Below are 20435 nucleotides of genomic sequence, written 5' to 3'. Positions count from 1 at the left end.
TGAGGTACGGATTTCGTCCCCTTTCTTTCAGTGCTACTCCTTTTATTATTAAATATATCTGATTCTTTCCCTTCATATTTTTATTCATTCCGTTCTTATTCGTTTGATCTCTGAAAATTATTTTAAATCTGTTCTGGAAGTTTTAAATATTTAATCTTGCGAGCTTTATTATGTTTGTTAAATATCTGTTTAGAATATTTGAAATATCTGCTGCAAGTGATTCTTAAAATTGTGAAAATTATTTTATTTGAACCCTTAGAGTGAAATAGGGTATACCGAGTTAACCAGCTGTAGGGGTACTACAGCCATGTCATTGCGGCACCAGTGACATGACACTTCCGTGACAGTGTGATTGGTCACGGCGTATCCTTCTGTTAGCTCTTGGGAGGAGCTTTTGCGCATTTGATATTTGTTCAGGATACGTGGGTGCACCCAGAGTTTGATTTGTGATTTGATTTATGGTGACGTTGTATATGCCGTACACGTTATCCATTCTGTTGCACGCATTAGGTACCCTATGATGTGTGTATTTGTATCTGTTCTGATATCGGTATGAAATATCCTAACCCCTCGTTGCTTCAGCCTTGCTTATTTTTAAAATTGTTATTGTATTGTAAACTGCAGATTATTTATTTTAATTCTCTTGTTTTATAAATTGTATTCCAAATCCGTACTGGGCGTTTGGCTCATGCCGTATTATTTTTCTGGCAGGTGCTTAGGGGAAATCTGGGATTGTGTGATGGAGAGCTACCCCAATTCGTTGATTAGGATTTCAGAATTTTATCATTAGTAGACTTAATTGTTTATTTAGAGAATTCAGCATTTATATTTTTTTGGTTTAGACATTTTGGAGATTTAATATTATTTTGGAGATTTTAGACTGTTTAATTATTGTTAGAAATATATTAGCGCTCTGTTTGCAGGTTTTGGATTTTAAGTAATATCTCCCTTCTATTTTAATAAGGGGGTGTTACAGAGATGGCATCAGAGCTTAGGTTCTTTCTTGTAGAAAACCTACTTAGGTTGACCCGTGAGTTTGGGTAGATGATAGGATGGGTGTTCCATTTAATTTCGTTTCATTATGCTCTTTATCGTTTGTTCGTCATCTAGGCGTTGCACCTTCATTATTATATCCTCATATGTCTATTTCTACCCCGATGGGGAATTCTGTTGTTATTTCTGATGTGTATCGAGAGTGTCCGATAACTGTTGGAGATAGAAATTGTAAGGTTAACTTGCTTCCGATGGAGATGCATGACTTTGACATTATTTTGGGCATGGATTGGTTGAGTGAACATCGTGCGACAATTGATTGTCAAGGAAAAAGGGTGATCTTTGGGGATGTAGATAAACCAGAAATTGTATACCAAGGGTCTCAGCTCCAATACTTGTGTTGCCATCAGGGAGTGGAGGTTTTCAGGTGTATAGTGATGCTTCTAAGAGATGATTGGGGTGTGTTCTTATGCAACATGGGAAAGTGATTTCTTACGCTTCTAGGCAGCTTAAACCATATGAGGTGAATTATCCTACCCATGACTTGGAGTTAGCAGCAGTGGTCTTTGCTTTGAAGATCTGGAGACACTATCTTTATGGAGAGACTTGTGACATCTTTACTGATCACAAGAGTCTCAAATACATCTTTACTCAGAAGGAGCTTAACATGAGGCAGCGGAGGTGGCTTGAACTTCTTAAGGATTATGATGCAAATATTCAGTACCATCCGGGGAAGGCGAATGTAGTGGCAGACGCTCTTAGTAGGAAGAACTTGGGGAGTGTTGCATCTCTCATTACTCAGCCGCACCTTATTTCAGATTTGGAGCGCTTGGGTGTTGAGTTGTATGTTAGAGGATCAAGTGGTAGTATTGCAAATTTGAAAGTGGAACCGAATCTTGTTTCAAGGGTTAAGGAAGCTCAGAAGAGTGATACAGGTTTGGAAGCTATTAGATCCAAGGTGGCAGGTGGAAAGCAAACACAATTTCATTTCGATGATGAGGGTGTGATGTGGTTGGGTAGTAAATTGTGCGTGCCCGCAGACCCGACGATTCGTGAGGAAATTTTGAAGGAGGCTCATAGTTCTTCATTTTCTATTCATCCAGGTTCCACCAAGATGTATAGGGATTTGAAGAAGCACTTTTGGTGGAGTGGAATGAAGGGAGATATAGCAGAATTTGTGGGAAAATGTCTTACATGTCAACAAGTGAAGATAGACCATCAGAGGCCTAGTGGATTGTTGCAACAGCTAGATATACCAGTTTGGAAGTGGGAAAACATTACTATGGATTTTGTAACTCATTTGCCGAGGACCTTCAAGAAGAACGATGTCATATGGGTGGTGGTTGATAGACTCACTAAGTCCGCTCACTTCTTGCCTATTAAAGAGACTACTCCTGTTCATGAGTTGGCAGAGATTTTGCAGCGAGATATTGTTAGACTTCATGGTGTGCCGGTGTCGATAGTTTCTGACAGGGATACGAGATTTACATCGCGTTTTTGGAAGGGATTCCAGCAAGCTTGGGGTACGAGGCTTAATTTCAGTACAGCTTATCATCCGCAGACCGATGGACAGTCAGAGAGGACGATTCAGACATTGGAGGATATGTTGAGGGCTTGCGCGTTAGAGTGGACAGGTGATTGGGATAAATATTTGTATCTTGTTGAGTTTGCGTACAATAATAGTTGGCCCGCGAGTATTGGTATGCCACCATTTGAGGCTTTGTATGGTAGGAGGTGTAGGGCACCATCTTGTTGGGATGAGGTTGGTGAGAGAGTCATCGAAGGGCCGGAGTTAGTTAGAATTACTAATGAGAAGGTAGAGAAAGTTAAAGAGAGTCTGAAGGAAGCTCGATCTCGTCAAAAGAGTTACGCGGACCAACATAGGAAGTTTGGGGGATTTGAGCCAGGTGATCATGTGTTCTTAAAGGTGTCGCCTTGTAAGGGTGTGAAGCGTTTTGGTATGAAGGGAAAGCTTAGTCCGAGATATGTTGGCCCTTTTGACGTTATGGAGAAAGTAGGGGAAGTATCTTATAGAGTTGCGTTGCCACCACAACTATCTCATGTGCATAATGTGTTTCATGTGTCGGTTTTGAGGGGCTACAAATATCATCCATTACATGTAGTTCAGTATCCATTACATAAGATTAAAGAGGATCTTTCTTGTGAGGAGGAAGCTGAGGCTATCTTAGCTCGAGAGGAGCGAGTTTTGAGGAAGAACACCATTCCGTTTGTGAAAGTTTTGTGGAAAAATCATTCGGAAAGAGAGGCTACTTGGGAATTAGAAGAATCTATTCGTGAGAAATATCCGCATTTTTTCGATTCAGGTACGAGTTTTAGTTTCGTTCGATTCCGGGGACGGAATCCTTTTTAAGGGGGTATATATGTAATATCCGTATTTTTATTTTAATTATTATCTATTTAATATTTGTATTAGTTAGAAATAGATTAGAATTAGTAATAATAGTAATTTTTAATACAATTTGATTTGGAATAGAATTAGTAATTATATTATTAATTAGATTAGGGATATGATTCTATTAATTGTGGGCTTGTGGGCCTATAAATATATATATATACAAGTTATGTCCTATTCTATGTCTTTTTAATTGGAGCCGCTCTTAGAGGCTAGGGTTTGAGAAGACAAGAAGATCTTAGAAGTTTATTCTTGTGTTATTCGATTGATCAAGGTACGAGAATCGATCTTTTCTTCTTCATAATCATATCATGTTCATCTTCTTATTTGTTTGTGCTGAAATTCGTATGTGATAAAATCAGCATCTCGTATCTGTTGTAAAATCCATAACTTATTCGTTTGTACACGGAATTCATTGATTCTTGATTTTCTGGAAAGCTTGTTTCGATACCTACAACTTCCATGTTTACATATTTTGTGGAATCAGCCTCTAACTATGTGCAAATATCCATTCTTTGTGACCCTTCAGATTTATGACGTGAACAGTTTTTCATACCTTCTAAAATTCGTTATAAATCGATCTTATGTCGGAAAATTACTCATGATATCAATCTGGAAAGCTTATGAAATTCTCTTTCATTATATGGTATACCCATTATATATCTAAATTTTTTAAATTGCCTAAATTGCCTTACAAATATTCTGGTCTGTTTATACTTATCAGCATAGTTGTTTCATGTTCAAAAATTCATATCTTCTTCATTATTCGTCATAAAATTATGATCTTTATAAATTATGAAACCTCTGAGAATTCTCTTTCATTGTCTAGTTATAGTCGAAGTGAGATCAGATTGTCTTTATTGTCTAAATTTGCCTTCTTTGTAATCTGTTCCTGAATAATTTCTGCTGTGATACCTGAACTTCAAAAATTCATAACTAATTCGTTATCAGTGCGTTTTTGATGAATCTTAACATTTTGGAATCCTTGTTAAATCTACTTTATTTCTCCAGTTGACCATTATTTCAAATCCTTAACTTATCTGCTGTTAAAATTCGAATTAGTATAAGTTGTTCACTTTCAATCGTATTTCAACAATCCGATTTAATGGTCCATCAGATGAGGTACGGATTTCGTCCCCTTTCTTTCAGTGCTACTCCTTTTATTATTAAATATATCTGATTCTTTCCCTTCATATTTTTATTCATTCCGTTCTTATTCGTTTGATCTCTGAAAATTATTTTAAATCTGTTCTGGAAGTTTTAAATATTTAATCTTGCGAGCTTTATTATGTTTGTTAAATATCTGTTTAGAATATTTGAAATATCTGCTGCAAGTGATTCTTAAAATTGTGAAAATTATTTTATTTGAACCCTTAGAGTGAAATAGGGTATACCGAGTTAACCAGCTGTAGGGGTACTACAGCCATGTCATTGCGGCACCAGTGACATGACACTTCCGTGACAGTGTGATTGGTCACGGCGTATCCTTCTGTTAGCTCTTGGGAGGAGCTTTTGCGCATTTGATATTTGTTCAGGATACGTGGGTGCACCCAGAGTTTGATTTGTGATTTGATTTATGGTGACGTTGTATATGCCGTACACGTTATCCATTCTGTTGCACGCATTAGGTACCCTATGATGTGTGTATTTGTATCTGTTCTGATATCGGTATGAAATATCCTAACCCCTCGTTGCTTCAGCCTTGCTTATTTTTAAAATTGTTATTGTATTGTAAACTGCAGATTATTTATTTTGATTCTCTTGTTTTATAAATTATATTCCAAATCCGTACTGGGCGTTTGGCTCATGCCGTATTATTTTTCTGGCAGGTGCTTAGGGGAAATCTGGGATTGTGTGATGGAGAGCTACCCCAATTCGTTGATTAGGATTTCAGAATTTTATCATTAGTAGACTTAATTGTTTATTTAGAGAATTCAGCATTTATATTTTTTTGGTTTAGACATTTTGGAGATTTAATATTATTTTGGAGATTTTAGACTGTTTAATTATTGTTAGAAATATATTAGCGCTCTGTTTGCAGGTTTTGGATTTTAAGTAATATCTCCCTTCTATTTTAATAAGGGGGTGTTACATCACACTTGAAATTTATTTTCAGAATATTGGTTTTGCAGTGAAAATAATTGAATAAGTGGGAACAATTTAAATTTTGAATTAAAACTGACTTACCTCAATTAATGGGATTACTGGGTAAGTGGAACGATTTTTCCTTGAAAACCTGCATGTGATAAGTCATGATTACTGTTTTCCCGTGCCTATTAACTATTCATTATTGCTGCATGTCTGACAGGTGTCCAACGGTTATATTTTTTTTTACCAAGTATAAGTAAGAGAGAGAGAAGATTATACAATCTTTTATTTACTTTTACACTTTATCTCTCTTTCTTTGCTTTTACTCTCTCTCATCTCCTGATGTTGATTTTTCATACAGACATTTTAACAAACACCTAATAGGCACTCTTAATTTTCGGTTCTTCTCATGGCACCTAAAGATTTGATCATTGATGGAGCTAAGTTCATTCCAAATAACTATGCTGCAATTCTCAATCATGATGAAGCTTCGTTCGAGTTGCATTTTATGCAAGATCTTCTTGCACACAGTGAAATTGGGTATGCATTGACCCAGCCTTCAGTCTTTTCAAGCCAACAATTTCTAACATTTTGGCGGACTGGGCATTTTGATAATGGTGGTGCAACTGGTACTCCCAGTATTGTTTTTGAAGTGGATGATTCTGAACATGTGGTAACTCCTGGTACAATTCGCAAGGCCTTACATTTACCAGAAGGCTGTACTTTTTCAACATTGGAGGAATCAGCTCTACAAGAGTTAATGGACAGTTTGGGGTATGAAAAGAGTTTGGCTAAGTTTGGACAGTTGAAACGGGCACATATCAGAAAGGAATGGAGCTTCTTCTTCGACTGCATCACTAAAGCCTTCGGGAATAAGTGTTCAAACTTTGATGTCATTTCAATAATGAGTCAGCACATCGGGTATGCTATTATTAACCAAACTCATTTTGATTTTGCAAGTGTTGTGATCGGTTTCATAGGGGATATGATGACAGAGGATAGAAATGTAGTTTACTTTGCTAGATTCTGTCAGCTTATATATACTTTTTGCTGTGTTGATGCCCCTCACCTAGCCAGTTCTTTATATACACCCTTTAAAATTACAAAACGAGCCTTTAATGACTTGGTAAATGCTGACCTTAAGAAAAAGGTGGTTAGACCTTTACAGATTCCTCAGTCTGTAAAACAGATCTTGGTAAATGCTGATCCTGAAACCTATAGATCTGTTTATCCTAATGTACAACGCACCACCACATCCCAAACACCACAGCAACCATCAGAACATACCACTCATACATCTATACCTCAACCCTCCCTCAGAACATATCTCAAATCATATCTCACAACTTCACAGACAGCTCAACCTTCATCCTCAGCACCTACTGTGAAGCCTTCATCTTCCAAGCCCAAGAGGACAAAGACTGTTCCTCAAACACCACAGAAGAGAAGGAGGATTGTTCTGAGAGATGAGTCTGATAGTGAGGAACAGGTTTCTGCATCAGAACCTGTTGTTAAAGAAGCTGAGAAAGTTCCTTCTCAGAAGGATTCTGGAATTGGGGGATCTAAGCTTCTCAAAAGGCTTAGAAGAATGGCTTCTGCTGAACCTCCCAAGGAATCTCTACCTTCAAAGAGATACAAGAAACAGAGAGCTAAAAGGCCAGCTTCAGATGATGAGGAAGCAGCAGCTAAGGAAGGAGATCAGGAATCTCTGATCTCAAAAGAACCAAAATTCGCTGAAGCTACTGCATCTCCTTCTTCATTGTCCCCAACTCAGGAAGCTGCTACAGACAAGGCAAACACACCATCTGTGTCTCCTGTACATAAAACTGTATCTCCTGTAGACCCAGGAACAAGTGTTGAAATTGATATTCACAACCTGGTTGTGCCTGAGGTTCTCTACTTAGAAGCTCCAACAACAATTCATCCATCAACAACACCTATTACTGATGTTGCTCAAACTCCAGAATTATCTACTACACCTTCTCTGCATCTAGATGTTGATGATCAAAATATAGGTGAGCATCAGGATATGGCTGTTGATCAGAACTTGGAACCAGATTAGCACTTAGAGGATGATGTTGAAGCCTCAATTGCTTCTCATACTGTTGTTCTATCAGAAGATGCTGATTCTGTTAGTTCTGATGCTTCAAATACTGACCCTACTGGTGTTACTGCTATAAATGCAGATGCTGATGCAGCTGGTCCTTCAGGACATGCACCTCAGCAAACTGTTCACAAAAGTGAGTTAGTCAAGAAGTTTACTCGAAGAGAAGCACCAGTGCTTTTGAGTGAAACTCCTAGAGGACAGGAGTGGACTAAGGAATGGAACTCAGTTACCTTTGTTCCATCTGAAAAGATTCTTGCTGAGCACTTGACAAAAGCTGATGAAATGTTAATTAATGATGATTTCAAGACACAACTTCGAGTCACTGCATTGAGTACTAGACATTTGCAAGGTCTCCATTCAACAACTCATGAAGAGTTACATAAAATTCAGGAAGAATTACTCAAGCAAGAAACAGTTCTGAAAAATGAAAAGAAAAAATTCTTTCAACCTACCTTTGACAGAGTTGCTTATATTGAGAAGACCCAAGAGAAGCAACAGTCTCAGATTGATGATATTTGAAAAATCAAGCTTCTCAGCAATCTCAACTCGATGAAATCCAAGCCTCAGTGGAATTGCTTGTCTCTCTTATGTTACCTGCTGATGCCAAAAAGGGGGAGAAAGCAATTAAGTCCAAATGCAAAACTGATAAGACACTGAAGGGGAAGGATGATGAAAAAGATGACCAGGGAAACTCTGGAATGGGTGGAGATCATGGTCAAGGTAGAAGTTTCTCATCAAGAAGAGCTGGAATTACAAGTCACAGGACAAGTTCTGATGCTGGAAAAAGAATTACTTCTGCTACTGGTAAAAGGATAAGTTCTGATGAACTTTTGGATCTTGATGAAGAAAAGTCAAGACAGTTATTTCTTAAGGAAAATCCAGGAATGGACTTGGAGAGTCTAATGGAAGAAGAAGCTAGACTTAAGTCAGAAAGAGTCAAATCTAAATCTGAAGCTTCTATTGGTAAAAAGAAACTTCCAAAACTCAAAGGCATTGTGATAAAAGAAAGGATAAATCCTGAAGCAACCAAAGCTAAATCACAATTACAGATAGATCCAAGGTCCAAGGGCAAAGAGAAAGTTGGTGAACCTATCAAGGTTTATGTGCCTCCTGTGGATGAAGAAATTACTGTTGAAGATGCTGATCTTGCTCTGACTTCAAGAAAAATTTCTAAGACAACCTCTGACATGGCTCAAGTTGTTCAGAGTAAAGATAGAGTTAGTTCTGATATCTCAAAGAAGCAAGTAACCTCTGACATAGCTCAAGTTAACTTAATATCAGAAGATAAATCAAAGGAAACCTCTGACATTGCTCATGTTAAACCTTCGAAGATACTCTTACCATGATTCACTAAAGCCAAACAGACTCAACCTTTGAAGACTGTTAAAAGTGGTTTTGAAGCAAGAGTGGTTACTGGATAGGAAGCAAGAGATAAAACTAGATTGGGAAGTGCTGATGAAAGAAGAATACAGAACACAACCAATGATCCAACTTCCTTAAGTGAACCAGGTATTGGAGCAACTCCTGAGAGATTGAATCAACTAGAATCTGTACAAATGGTTTACCATACCTACTTGAAAGAACACATCTTGTTGTACTTCATGACAGATGGTAGGGTTTATCATATAAGGGAAAATGCCATTCCACTGAAGTATTTTGAAGAACTGGAACATGTATTATTCTTACTTCAAGTGAATGACAAAATAACAGAAAGTGCTGCAAACTTTTTGAAGAGTCAAATTCAGAAACATAAAAAGCTTTATTCTGTTAAGTCTGACAGCACATATCTTCCAAAGTACAGAGATCACAAGGGTGATATTGTTGAGATGAAGCCCAACTCTGCTAAGATTATAACTACCTTTCTGGATTACAAGGCTGTGGAATTCAATCTTGAGTCTGACAAGGCATATTTGATCAGACTGGATCAGGACATAAAAAAAGCTAAGATTAATGATCTCAGGGTTGTAATCTTTTAAACTGGTGAAGATTCTGCAGAACTTAAAGATGCTAAAAGGAGGATGATTGATGAACTCAGATATGCTGAGAGATGTTTGTTGAAGAACTATCTCAGAACAACTCCTGACATCAGAGAGATCAGAAGATGAAGCCAAGTCAAGATCTACAACTACTTAAATTCTGATATGAATACAGACTGAAGTTGTTATCAGAAGTTAAAGATTGGTAAAGCTTTAAGGACTGTAAGTTATAGTTATCTAGTCAAATTCTCATGCATTTGTACTTAATATTTTTGACATCATCAAATATCTGTTAAACTTGTATATTATGCTAATTTACAAGTTGAGGGAGATTGTTAGATATATTTGATAATGTCACGACTAATGTGATTTATGTTTAGTTTACAGATCTTACTTAAACAGGACAAATCAGTACTTAACTGAAATCAGCACTTATACTGAAGTCAGAACTTAAGTCATCAGTACTTAAGGTTCAGAAGATATTTATCAGAAGATAATATCAGGACTTAAAGGAAACGTTCAGATAAGGAAATCAGCTGATTTACAGGAAGAGAAGATCGAGACAAAACATAAGATGAGATATGCATGAAGATGGAATTCTATGAAGAATAGAATACTAGGAAGAAAAGATATCTGATTGATATATTTTAGGAAGCAGAATTATATTCCATATCAATTAGCGATTATCTTGTAACTGTGTAATATATATAAACACAGACACAGGGTTTACACTATAAGTGTTATCACAATCGAGAAGATTATTCATTGTAACCCTAGCAGCTCTCGTGATATTTGTTCATCACTGAGAGAAAACAGTTCCATACTGTAACAGAGTTTATTATTTTGAATAAAATTTGTTTTCTGTTACTTGAGTTATTAAAGTTCGATTTGATTGTGTTATACACTGTGTGACCTAACATGACTATTAAAATATCAAACCAAATACATTTATTTTTTTATAAACATTTATCATATCACTAAAATATATAGACCTCACTACACCATATAATATTCTTTAAGCTTAAATATTACTTTAAATTAATATTTAAGAATGTTAATATAAGCACTCATATATAACTTCTAAAAATATATAATTTGAAATATTTTAAATATACGAATTATATTTGTAGTAAATTATATATAAGTAGTTATTTTTTTATTAAAATGACTTTGTAACCTTTTATTATAAAAATACTAATAAAGCAATGAAATATGAATATATAAATATAGGAATGTTTGGAGAGTACAAACATTCTTGATGATATATGAATTTTGATATTATATGAATTTTGTACATAATAAAATTTAAAATTTTAAAAAGAAGAATTTTAAAGTAATAAAAATTTAGAAATAATAAATAGTATAAATAGTATAATTTTCATTTTTTATATGAGCATTAAATATAAGTTTTTAAAATAAAAATATTAAAATATAAATATATGAGTTATAAAAGTACTAAAATACATATAAGTAATTAACCTTTTATAAAAATTATTTTAATTTATTTACAAAAATAATAAAATATACATATACATGAATTATTGGATTCATAAGCTCGGGCAATAAATGGGCTCAAGCGGGATAAGTTTTGGGTAACAGCCGGCCAAAATTTTCAGACATTTTTAAAATTTTGTGTACACACACCCTCGCTCCCTATGCTTTTTCTCATATCTCAGTACACTCACCCACTTTCTCTCTCCTTTCCTTCCCTCTTTCACTAATCTCTCTCGTCTATCCATTTCTCTACCATGACTATGCCCTCCCTCTCTCACTAATCTATCTTGTCTCCCTGTCTGTCCACCATTACTATTCTATACTATGTAATTAGGGATTTTCTTTTATAATTAGGGGTCAACTGAATTGCGGTCGAGGATTGGGTTCTTCAATTAGGGCTTAGTGTACATTGAGTTGCTTATAACTCTCATTCTGTAGCCGAAAGGGAGCTAGGAGCATACATAAGCTACTTAGAGCATACAAGACTCTGACAGCTACTTTGCAATAAATAGGTAGGGCACCTAGGTTCTTCGGATAGATAGCGACTTAAAGTGCCTTGAGTCAGCGCGGGTGACGTCTAGCTTCCAAGCATGGGATATCCAGGAGAGGATGAAAGCAAATTTGCTTTCAACATGGGCGGAGGCAGCCATATTCTAGATTCTTTCCTTCTTTAAACTTCATCTACTCTCTCTCTCTCTCTCATCTCTCTCTTCTTTCTCTCTCTCCCCCTCTCTCACGCACCCCCTCTCTATCTCTCTTGTGTTCTTGACTTTGGGGCTTTCTTGCATCATTTTGTAAGTTATTATTATATAAAAGATTCTTCAGATGATAATTATTATATAAAAGACTTGAAAGTCTAATGACATATAGTTTTGTTATCGACTTAATAAAATATGAAGTTTGATACATTGGAGGATTGTTTATACCATACGACTCTTTTGCGGTTCATATTGCTTCATTATTTAATACAGTGTCTAAAATGTGAACCATTTGCACCCTACCCTTTATTCTAATATCGTGTCGTTAGTACGGAGCAGACTTCCTACTCGGGAACAATCTTTGGTTCGAGAAACGTTGACTAGGCATCACTACGCCATAGATTGGATTCCGCAACCGTTCACACTAGGGTTGCAAACAAAAGTGTAATAATAGCCTTCTAAATATAGGTACACTATGGGTCTTTGGCGTGGAACCCGGGATTTGAGTATGATGAGAAAGTGATTGGTTATATTAGGAAGTACAAGTGTGTTTTTTATCTTGGTAAGTATTTGTGTAAGTGTAGCATTGATTTTTCGATTTTGATTTCTGTATTAATGTTTGTTTAGTGTATTTCAGCTTGCATTGATCACAGAGGCACGCCTGAGCACCCTGCAAGAAATTGCAAATTGGAGTATGCTGAAGGATCCATGAGTCCATATTAATTCCATTTTGCTTAAGACTTGAGTTTCTTTCAGTGGGGTGCAGCTTATTGTGTTCGATGTGGTCCGGAGAAAGAGAGAACTACAATGGAGGTATGTCATATTCAAGTTATGAACATATTAATCAATTTTCTTCAAATTTGATATATAGTATTCTAAATTTGTGAATTCTATATAACCTCCTTGTATATATGAATGGGACATTGTTCAATGCCTCTTTACTACAGTGTTCAAGTAGTAAATCAATTTCTTCTTACAAGTACTTGAACACTGTGATCGTAATTTCACAGTGTTCAGACTTGATTAAATAGGCTACTTCTTTCAGTATTTAGAGCGAAGAGAATGCGAGTATGACGAGAAGACAATTATGGAGTTCTTCAAGGCAAGTACTACCTAGGGCCTGTCCCATTAGAGGATATGGCAAGGTGAGTTTATGACTTTCCTTACATGCTCTGTGTCTCTATATATTGATGCCTAATCCTCTTATATGTGCTCATCAGGCAAATTGCAACAACATATGGTCCATGTGGTAACAATAAATATTATATCTTCTCATTGGAAAAGGCTCTGTTCGATATTAGTAAGCATGCTTACTGTTTGCTTGAAATGAAAAGCTTTTAGCATACCATTCTATGTATTAATCTGATATTTTATTTAATAGGCACTACTCGAGAAGAACCCTACAATTGACCAGGGTACAGATGGTAAGTTAAATGATTTATTTGTGAGTTTTATTTATATTTTATAGTGCAAGCTTGACATCCTTCAACTGATGTTGGAACCAATTCAGGAATTTGATGCATTCTTAGTCGAAAAACAACAGATTGAGTGTTGCTGCTTATGTATGGGAGTGTTAGAAAGATTGACAATTGGAGCTTAATAATGTGTATATGTTGTTTGTAAATATGGATTCTATTGTAGATCAAAAAAAACCTAATATACATACTATGTATCTGTTGTTTGCTCCTGTGATTTAGTCGTTTGGAAATCCCGAGTTTAATATAATGGAACCATATGTTGCTAATAATTCTACAGTATAGTTTTGCGTTTTATGACATTATGTTATGCTATTTCTGTAGGTAGGTGTGAAGAATAAAACACCTGAAGTGCAGTCAAAGCTGATAAATGCGCTTGTTGTTGATGTTAACAAGAACCAGGTTATTGCAGCTGGTAGAGTACAAAATTCCTCCCCATTGGAACAGTGTTGTTAGTAAGTTAAATACATTACATACAACAGTGCTAAGACGTCTGAGCTCTAGTATGTTTATTACTTTTGTTAAATATGATTCAACATTTTCAAAGTACTATACAAGATAAAATCTGAATGTTCTTTGAAGTACAAATGAACACAACAAAGATAGAAAGCGACAGAGTGGTAATGCATTACAATAATCAACTCGTAGTACTATATTTAACTTCCCATGGCCAGCTACAAAAAAGTTTAAGTATAGAACTTTCTCATATGCAAAGTCATAACGTGTCTGTGTTGTAAAATGGAACTGAACAGTCAACACCACATACATTTCAATGTGACTTATTGGATATTTTATTGGAGATAATTGTCCTAGACTTCTAGGTATATATGTTAGTAAATATGATCCGTTTAAACAGTATCTCTACTGTTAACCTTCCAGAAAATCCTTTAAAAAAACTTACTTGGAAATGTAAACAAATCACGTTATACTACTTTGCTATCTTTATTGTCTTGCAGGAATTGTGTCTATCTTAAGTAGCCCCGCAAGCTCTAAATCAGCCTCCCTCGTTTCTGCCATGCCTACGTCTTTGCTTTCTGTGAAAACATTTACACTTGCTGAGCTGCATAAATATGTTTCTTCTGACAGGTGATAAACCTCAACACACAGTTGAATCAATTCAAGAATGTGACAAATCAACTTAAGCCACAACTAGGAGATAAACAAGCTTCGGTCCTTGTCTCCAAATCTGTTTATATGATAAGTAGTGGGATTAATGATTACTTAAGCACCCCCAAGAGAGACTCTGAACAACATAGGAGCATGATCATAGGAAACTTGACCTCTGTCTTAAAGTGCTTAGCTTAACTATGTACTTAATTTAATATTTGTAGCTTGTTATAATACCTTTAAAACTGTATTCAACTTTCTTGATAATTGACAGGCAATATACACGACCAGGGGAAGGAAATTCAGTTTTGTTACCATACCAGCCTTTAGTAGTGTGCCAAGCATGAAAGCGGAGAAAACATAAATTAAAACAACCCGCGAAGACTTCTTCACAGAAGATTTAACAACACTGGTACAAGAACACAATAAAGCAGTTTCTGAAAACTTACACAAGTTAGAGAAGCACTTGGAAGGGTTTACGTATTCCTTTTTTGATTTTTACACTTCATTTAATGACAGAATGATCAATCCATCGAAATATAGTATCCCCGAAACTAATCTATGTGATATCACATTTTTAAAATTTACCGTGGTTACAATTTTATTATGGCCTAAATTGACGTCATTTTTACTATGTCAAGGTTTTAAGACCGCGGACAGTGCATGTTGTGGCAGCGGTCCATACAGAGGCATTAATAGCTGCGGTGGAATGAGAGACATAAAAGAGTATGAACTATGCAACAATGCAAGCGAGTATTTATTTTTTGACTCTGCTCATCCCAGTGAAATGGCTAACCAGCAATTGTCCAAGCTAATGTGGGAAGGAAGTTCTAGTGTCACAGGCCCTCACAACCTCGAGTCTCTTTTGGAGTCTTGAAATGAAAGCAGCCCTGTAATTTCTGCTCATTTTCCGGGGATATTCACCCTAAATTTGCAGGTCCCTCACTACTCGATCACTCCCTGTTTTAATGAGGCCTGAAACTCCGTCCAACAACTTGGCACCCCACTCACAATTTGTTGAATACACACATTTGTAATTCCTCATTTATTCAGCAGTTGAACCATTCCAGGTCTACCCTTTTCTATTTATACTAATTCACTTCCTGATTATATATCTAATTTGCTAACTCCAAATTAATTTTCTACATTTTTTTGGAAAATTAATTCCACCAAGTGAATAAAGATTGAAGGTTGATGATGATTGTAGGGAAAGGTGAGATGAGAGGCAGGGCAGCTTTGGTAGTTCTCGGCGATATCGGTCAACTGTGAGAACATGTACTACGATATTTATATTTTGAAGTGTGTAACTTTAACTTGTTAAAACTTTCGCTTTTGTTTTATGGTTGGTAGACAATTGGTGGTACAAGGAAGGTAGTACGGTGATGGTGAAGGTAGTTGTGTTGATTTGTGATAATTTATGTTATGGTTGGTGGATTGGTTGATTGTGTTGGTTTTAAGACTATGATCTTATTAATGGGCATGCCAATTTACAAACAGTTCCTTGCATTTTTTTATAAAAGTGTTGCAATAGGTCTTTATAGTGTTGCTAATAATCACTAAAAAACATTGCTAAACACACTAAAAATCGTTGCAAAAAACACTAAAAAGCGTTGCAAAAAACATTAAAAAGCGTTGCAAAAAGGTTGCATCGATACCCCACATGTGGGCCCCATTGTGGGGCCCACAAATATTGTACTGATAGCCCAAACCCTACTGTAACACTTTTCAAGACCTATTGCAACCCCATTGGTGTTGCAATAGCACGTTTCTGTAACGGATAAATAAGGGTTGCAATAGGGTGTCACCGGGGTTCAAAAAAACTCTATGGCAACGCCTAAAATTGCAACCCCGAAAAAGAGTCGCCATAGCCTTTTTTTGGCCTTTAGCAACACTTTTTTGGCCTTTACTTACTGTTTCTTGGGGTTGCGGAATCCAATCTATGGCGTAGTGCATGTGAATCGGTTAATTTGTTTCTTGTTCATATTTGGTAGATACCATTGGAAATCAAAGAAATTTTGGTGATGTAGAACTTTTATTGGAATTTGTTTTACTGTGTGACATTTGTGATTGAGATTTAATGGTGTTTTTGTATTTTTACAGGAAGCGGAAATTAGAGCAAGTATGGAAGATGAGATATATATGTTATATAAGAGCTTGGATGAGAAAAATGGTCAGCTACAGGCAACAACCTCTACTGGCGAGAAGGTAAAAAGTAGACAAATTATTACGATTTTATGACTGGTAATATTAGAGATTTTGATTTCTTATAGAACCGAGTTATGTAATTAGGCCTCTTTAGCTTATATCCATTAACATAATCTGATCAAAGTTCTGCTCTTTTGAATTTAGTGTGTTGGATGTCTAAACTTATCTTCTGGTATGTCTGATATTAGTTTCTGACTTTTTAGGATATTGGTGTTTTTGTTGTGTGAGAATTCATGTCCATTAATGTCACCCTGATATATTTCCCTTTCCATGGGCTCTTTCTCTAAATGCTGCACTATGTCTTATAGGACTGCTAAATATGATTTTTTAATTTTTGATTGAATTCTAAAGTTTCATCAGCAATTTTAACTAATTGGCAACAAACCTTTCATTTATATGTGTGCGAGTGTGTGTAGCTGTAATAGATGTGTGTCAAGTTCAATTTATATCTAGATAATGGAGAATTCTCTCATGGTGAACCTAAATTTTTGAACCCGAGTACCTCCTGGAATTCAAATAATAGCTATATATAAATGATAGTTAGGAAAGAAACGAAATGCCTGATTATCAAGCTAATCTGTAAGATGTGCAATGAAGACAGTTCTTCTTGAGAAAAAATAGTTTTTCATGTTTACCTGAGCTGCGGAGCAAGAGTTATTCTAATTATGCTCACTAAAATGTATATGCTGTATTTATTTTATGTTGTTGTCTATTATTACTATGAAACTTTGTGCAATGCTACAGAATGTGATAATAATGTATCAAGAGGAGATTCTTCTTTTCATGAAATTTATCTTTCAAAAGATGCTGATACGCCGATTGTTGAAATTCCTGCTAATTTTAATGAAGATCAAGTAAGCAACTCTAATATCCAGATAGGCAAACCGTGTCCAACAGATTCAGAATATTCAAGTGAGCAACTCTAGTTTCTATCTTGCCAGTTTGTATTTTTTCAGATCATTACTCTACTATTATTGTAGCAAAATAGTAACTTTTGATATCACCTTTAGGAGGCTTGCCTGTCCAACGCCAATGTGCTAATGCAAATGGTATGCAAGATGATTGTGGAACTCCAGTTACCAAAAATGATAGGATGGAGCCAGGGCCACTTCAGAAAAAAGATGGTTCAAGTAAGTTGATAACTAATATTTCATGTGTGATTAACGGATGGTCTATGAAAGCTAATAATATGTACAATTGTCATCAGGTCCTGGAGATTTACCTGTTGAAAGTCCCAGTCGTGTTGATTTTAATAATAAAGGTGGTGACCTTGAAACACCTTCTGCCAGTGTATGCTTCAATAAAGGTGGTAAAGCATAATAAGTTCCATGTAAATATTTTCAAAATTCTGTTGTCATGGGTGAAGTTTACTTTCTTGAATAATATTGTATTGTTTTTATGATCACTATTGTTTCAGAATACTTATCAGCCCCTGCTACTTCAAATTAGGTATGTTACTGCAAGTGCACGCTCAAATGGACTTCTTCTGCTTTGTGGAAGGAGGGATGCTAACAGTGTGGTGGGAGTTATACCTTTTAGTTTCTCAAGTAGTTCTTAAATTTATTCTCTAATATGTCTTCGATGTTCTTTGCTATCCAGTCCACTGCTACTTGGTTGCTTGAGACATATTGTATAGTACACTGCTAACTTGGTTGCTTGAGACATAATGACAATTAAGTTAACATTGCCTTTCATTTTACATAAGTTGTTGTTATCCAAGTTGGTAAATGATATTACATTTATTTGGTAAATTGATAGGCTAAGAGATCCTACCAACTGGAATGAAGTTGCAGATTGTGGCTGTAGTATCAATTATGTTATATCAAATGGTGATGTTCTAGGTTACATCTTATACAACAAAGCAATGTCAGTTGTTCTTAAAAGACTTGTGGAAGCCAACCCGGATATAAGAATTGACATCCAGGACTTGTGCGTGATTGATGCAAGTGACAACGATGATGGTACACTAATAACTGGTCGCAACAGCTTCTAGTACTAGTGTTTTTCAAGTTTATAAGCGTATAATGCTATCTATTAAGTCGTGAACTAGTTTAACTTTTATTTATGTAGTTTAACTTTTGTTGGATGTTGGATGTTTTAGTAGGGGGTTGGATGTTTTAGTAGCATGGTTGTTGGATGGTTGGATGTTTTGGGAGGATGTTTGTTAGATGTTTGCTGTTTTGGATGTTATATTGAATTTGGGGTTGCTTAAATATCAATAGCACATTTTCAATTTCTTATTTTTCAAAGTGTTACATTAGCTTCATATACTGTTACCGTAGACAATGTAAAATGTTTCAGTAGTTTTCTTACAAATGTTACATTAGCTACTAAAAGTGTTACCATAGGTTCTTAAAATACACCAAAAAAGTGGGACGCACATGCCACATCACTACATGCCATGTCATCAATGTGGGTCCACACTGTCACATCAGCATGCCACGTTGCATGCCCCCTCAACATGTCACGTCAGCATTCCACGTCATTTTGAAAATTATGTGTCTCTCTAATGTAACATACGTTTTACATTACATTTGGATTGTTTTTTGTTACCTTGGGGGCCTAGGGTAACAGAAAAGGCCATGTTACAGTAGGCGACGTTTATGTTTGATTAGGTACCCTAAGCTATCACCGAAAAAACTAACTTAAATTTTATGTTACCTTAGACTGTTTTTGGCCTTTGGTAACATTAAAAGGGCCCTGTTGTAACATTTTTTTGGTTACAACAGGTTATTTTTGGTGTAGTGCCTTGATGACATCTGTAAGGTTGGATCATTCACAAATATTTTTAAAAAAATTGAACATCAGAATGGGACTAAACACTAGTAAGAAGTACTCGTCAAACTACTTTATTCTATCTCATATACATAATTTTTTTTCAAAATATTTACTAACCTTCAAATAATTTTTTTTAAAATAATTCTGAAAGTACTAAATAAAACTGAATATTATTGAAATTCTAATTTCAGAAAGGCGGGAAATTTCCCCTACTTTAGCGACTAATTTTTTTAAAAGTGCGGGAAAAGAAATTGGTTGAATTTAGTAGTGTCAAAGAAATTCGTTGGCGGGAAAATTCACTCCATTTTTTTGGTACGGCTAAATTCAACTGCGTGCGGTTGAATTTAGGAGCACGACTAAATTCCGTGTATGGTTGCATTTAAATACGGTTGTATTCATTCGGTCATATACGACCGCTTGCGGTTTAATTTAGGTGTGCCCTTAAATTCAACCGAAAGTGGTTGAAATTGACTCCGGTTGTATTTGTGCAGATGTATTTAGCCTTATTTTCTTGTACTAGTGCTCTATATATTCCTTGAAACATTAAAATAATTTTTAGAACTAGGGTTTTATTATTAGAGATAGGATATATTTATCCATAGCCACCAAGATGAGAAGTCAAGAAGAGTAGAATAAGGCTTTATGTTTGCAGATTTCAACATCAACAACATATGGATAATTACTCATTCTCTACAATTTGTATTGTACTCTAATCTTCTCATGAACCTTATTAATTTTACTATTATTGAGGTTGGCTTATTATTGTTGGATGGTTGTATTGAAACCCTAAACTTTATGACAATTATACAATTTTGATTTTTGAGATGTGTTCTTGATTGTGTCTTTATATACGTCAATATTTATTGAGATGTTTTATTTAAATATGCTATACAGTCATTCAATATGTTTTGTGATTTCTATCTCTGTAATGTCAGTTAATCTTTTTATCTGGTCACTGGATTAATTGTATAAGTTTGTAATTTGTTTTAATCTTTTTATCTGGTTATGGTTAAATACAAAACGGAACTTGTTCTCTGTGTTTATAGTAGGTTCTATGTAGGCATAAAAAGCCAACTTTTTCCATTTATATATTTGTTTTTT

The 20435-nt window shown here is 35.5% G+C and overlaps 1 protein-coding gene and 1 pseudogene across 7 annotated transcripts; both read left to right on the top strand.

Annotated features, from left to right (window-relative positions):
* Window positions 1–1157: 1157 nt before the first annotated feature.
* LOC141718731 (gamma-glutamylcyclotransferase 2-1-like) lies at window positions 1158–15130 on the top strand (annotated as a pseudogene).
* A 96-nt stretch (window positions 15131–15226) lies between these two features.
* On the top strand, window positions 15227–18798 carry LOC141718250 (uncharacterized). Of its 7 annotated transcripts, none has more exons than XR_012573950.1 (8): window positions 15227–15421; window positions 15559–15626; window positions 16452–16556; window positions 17301–17468; window positions 17567–17686; window positions 17764–17886; window positions 18006–18075; window positions 18315–18798. XR_012573950.1 is itself a non-coding variant. In XM_074520633.1 (8 exons), the coding sequence occupies exons 5-8, from the start codon at window positions 17608–17610 to the stop codon at window positions 18547–18549; spliced, it is 483 nt and encodes a 160-aa protein (XP_074376734.1). In that variant the 5' UTR covers window positions 15227–15421; window positions 15559–15616; window positions 16452–16556; window positions 17406–17468; window positions 17567–17607; the 3' UTR covers window positions 18550–18798. The 7 variants fall into 7 exon arrangements, 4 of the variants coding, with proteins under 4 accessions (XP_074376734.1, XP_074376733.1, XP_074376732.1 ...); XM_074520633.1 differs by having other exon boundaries at window positions 15559–15616; window positions 17406–17468; window positions 17764–17862; XM_074520632.1 differs by having other exon boundaries at window positions 15559–15616; window positions 17764–17862.
* Window positions 18799–20435: the final 1637 nt, after the last annotated feature.

This window comes from Apium graveolens, chromosome 4 (assembly GCF_009905375.1).
Source record: "Apium graveolens cultivar Ventura chromosome 4, ASM990537v1, whole genome shotgun sequence".
NCBI lineage: Eukaryota > Viridiplantae > Streptophyta > Magnoliopsida > Apiales > Apiaceae > Apium > Apium graveolens.
Note: the sequence above shows the minus strand (reverse complement) of the source record. Positions and strands in the feature narration are given on the sequence as shown.

Bases quoted from the DNA above. Each gene is read 5' to 3' on its own strand.
- LOC141718250 (XM_074520633.1), top strand. From the start codon at position 17,608: ATGCAAGATGATTGTGGAACTCCAGTTACCAAAAATGATAGGATGGAG. The intron at 17,863-18,005 runs GTGGTAAAGCAT...ACTTCAAATTAG, and splicing joins CAGTGTATGCTTCAATAAAG to GTATGTTACTGCAAGTGCAC. The intron at 18,076-18,314 runs GTGGGAGTTATA...GTAAATTGATAG, and splicing joins GGAGGGATGCTAACAGTGTG to GCTAAGAGATCCTACCAACT.